The sequence below is a fragment of the Glossina fuscipes genome, unplaced genomic scaffold, assembly GCF_014805625.2.
Source record: "Glossina fuscipes isolate IAEA_lab_2018 unplaced genomic scaffold, Yale_Gfus_2 185, whole genome shotgun sequence".
Taxonomy (NCBI): Eukaryota; Metazoa; Arthropoda; class Insecta; order Diptera; family Glossinidae; genus Glossina; species Glossina fuscipes.
In genome coordinates, this window is record NW_023998528.1 from 80,937 (window position 1) to 83,647 (window position 2,711).

A 2,711-nucleotide genomic window follows, 5' to 3' on the forward strand; every position below is an offset into this window, starting at 1 on the left:
TGGTTACACTGGGGACGGCTGCTCGTAGGCTCAAGGGGTATGGGGAGGCCCTCACGCTGCGTAGCGGGGTATTGGGGTTTTCCTTGTCGGGAAGTTGGTTGCCGCTGTTGACCTTACTCGGGGGAGAAAATAGTTGCGTCGGTAGGTTGTAGATATCGTAGTAGTGGTTTGATGTAGGGAGATCTCGTTGTGCCAATTGGATAGGATTCGGCCTTCGTGTAGCGGTGTGCCCCACTGATGGCCTTCTGTGTGATGGGCATGGAGCGTTTGCTAAGTTGACCGATATTACTGGCCGGTTCCGGAGTCCGCATCCCTTCGCTGGTGGTGGGCTCTTCCGTAATTTCCCCGTCGACAGCAATCGATAGTCCGTACGCCAATTAAGCTGGTGGTGTCCGCCCGGGGCACATCGTCGGCATGCCGCGGTCGCAATTATTCGCTTCTTTTGGGGCATTGAGTCCGGTAGCCACGCCCTTTTGTTCGGCAGATCGCGCCATCGAGCGACTGGCTGATATTCTTGGCGTGTCTCACGCGGGGCTTAACGCGGCATGTTGCCTTTTGGAATCGCCTCAAAATCGCTGGCGATTTCCATGAGTTCGTCTAGGTTGGTGAAATCTTGACGCCGTATTTACCACATGTAGTCGGGTTGCGCATTCGTGTAAATGCGCTCCAGTTGTTGCTCCACCGTCATTGTGGTATAGCGAATTAGGTCTTGCAAGGCCAGCACGTAATCCTGGAATTCCTCTTTCGGTCGCTGTGTACGCCGGCAAATGTCATCTTCAAGTTAAGTGAAGTATCGCGGTGGCAGGAAGAACTTTAGAAAATCGGCCTTAAACTTCTCCCAAGCTATGCAGTGTTGAATGTTGTTGAGATACCAAGTTAAGGCTCGATCGCGTAGCATTACCACCATGGTGGGTGGCAAACGGTCTTTATCGACGCCGTATGCTTCTGCAAGCTCCTCGACCCGCTCGATGAAGGCCAGCGGCTCTCTGTGGCCGGTAAAGTTGAGGCCCCATCTGCTAACTACTTCGATGACGGGTCCCGTGTCGACCGCTGTCGGAAAAACTCGGTGTGCTCCGTCAATCGGGGCGGCGAGCTAAATGATCTCGTTGGTGTTGTTGGCTTGTGCCGAGAAATTGTGGTAGAATCCCGGTACCATTTTGCTATTCGTTGAGATGCTGGAAAGGGCGATCGCGATAGTCGGAATAGTGTTGGGCTAAGCTGGAATTCATGATGGCATCTAGACTCATACCCTGTTTTAATGGTGGGGGTAGCTGTTGCTGGTGTTTGTTGTTAGGAAAGTTGTTTTTTGGTTATTGCTGCTGTTGTTGTAATTGTATTCCTGCTGTTGCTGTAATTGTTGCTGTAGTTGCGCTGGTTGTTCCTGGTGTTTGGCGAGATTGTGGTTGTTGTTGTTGTATATTCTGCTATTCTGATGCGTGATGAAGTTCTTGGCGTTAATGCTGCGGTTGGAGTGGGAATGCGTTGACAATGGTGGTGTTACTATTGCTATTGTCGCTGCTGGTGGGGTTGATAATGCGTTGAAGGTTGTTTGACAGTTGTCGGGTGGCTTGAGTACACCGGACCTGCCTACAATTATACTTGCCGTTGCTGTTGCTGCTGTTGTTGGTGGACCGAATGAGGATGGAACTGATGAGAGTGCTGCTGCTGTTGACTTAGGCACCTGAAATGAGAGAACCATTAATCTTTGTTCACTTATTATTTCTTATTGTTGTTGCTGCTATTGTGCAGTTCGTTAACAATCTGGTTTTGTCCTCTGTTTTCCGTATATAAATTTCATGGGTAGTTTTCTCCTCTTTTTTTTTTGTATTAAATTTTATACGAATGCTTTTGTTTCAATTGTGTGTTCGCAAATTGTTGCAATTGTACTTGCCGTTGCTTTTGCGGCCGTTGTTGGTGAACAGAATGATGGTGGAGCTGATGAGGATGTCGTTACTGTTGACCTAGGCACCTGAAATGAGAGAACCATTAATCTTTGTTCACTTATTATTTGTTATTGTTGTTGCTGCTATTGTGCAGTTCGTTAACAATCTGGTTTTGTCCTCTGTTTTCCGTATATAAATTTCGTGGGTAGTTTTCTCCTCTTTCCTTTTGGATTTTTATACAGATGCTTCTGTTCCATATGTGTATTCGCAAACTGTTTCCACGCACGTACACGCATACACGCACACAAACCCTATCGATCATTTAGTTCCTGGTGAGATTATGGTTCGAGTTTTTTTTTAATGCCTTTACAAACACATTAGTTTTCTTCTTTAATCGATTTCAGTTCTTTTCAATTTGATATAGGCAATATTTGCCAAAAGTTATGACGGTTTAAATTTATTTTCATTAGTTTTCGAAATGTTATGTTAGCCTTTATTCAAGACATGTTGTGCTTTTGAGCGTATTCTCTATTTTTTTTCTCGGTTTTATGCAAATGCTTCCTTTCTATATATATGCAAACTCGCATATTGTTTGCACCCGCACACAAGCATTCACGCGCGATTGCTAATGATCAATTGATGCTTACGTCACACTGTTGTTCGTACTTATCTTTCAATGCATTTGCAAACACCTCAATTTCTACTTTAATCAGTTCCAATTCTTTCGTTTTAATTTTTATGTCTGCGTTGTTTGCCAAGTGTTATGGCTGTTTAGGCTTATTATTATTTTTCACGGGTTTTGTAAAATTGTGTAATTTATTTGAGATA

The 2,711-nt window shown here is 45.0% G+C and overlaps 1 protein-coding gene across 1 annotated transcript; it reads right to left on the minus strand.

The window, feature by feature from the left end:
* Positions 1-1,255: 1,255 nt before the first annotated feature.
* Positions 1,256-2,464, minus strand: LOC119641881 (putative uncharacterized transmembrane protein DDB_G0293652). The gene is made up of 2 exons (XM_038040772.1): positions 1,892-2,464; positions 1,256-1,681 (listed from the first exon to the last, which is right to left on the minus strand). The coding sequence occupies exons 1-2, from the start codon at positions 1,985-1,987 to the stop codon at positions 1,256-1,258; spliced, it is 522 nt and encodes a 173-aa protein (XP_037896700.1). The 5' UTR covers positions 1,988-2,464.
* Positions 2,465-2,711: the final 247 nt, after the last annotated feature.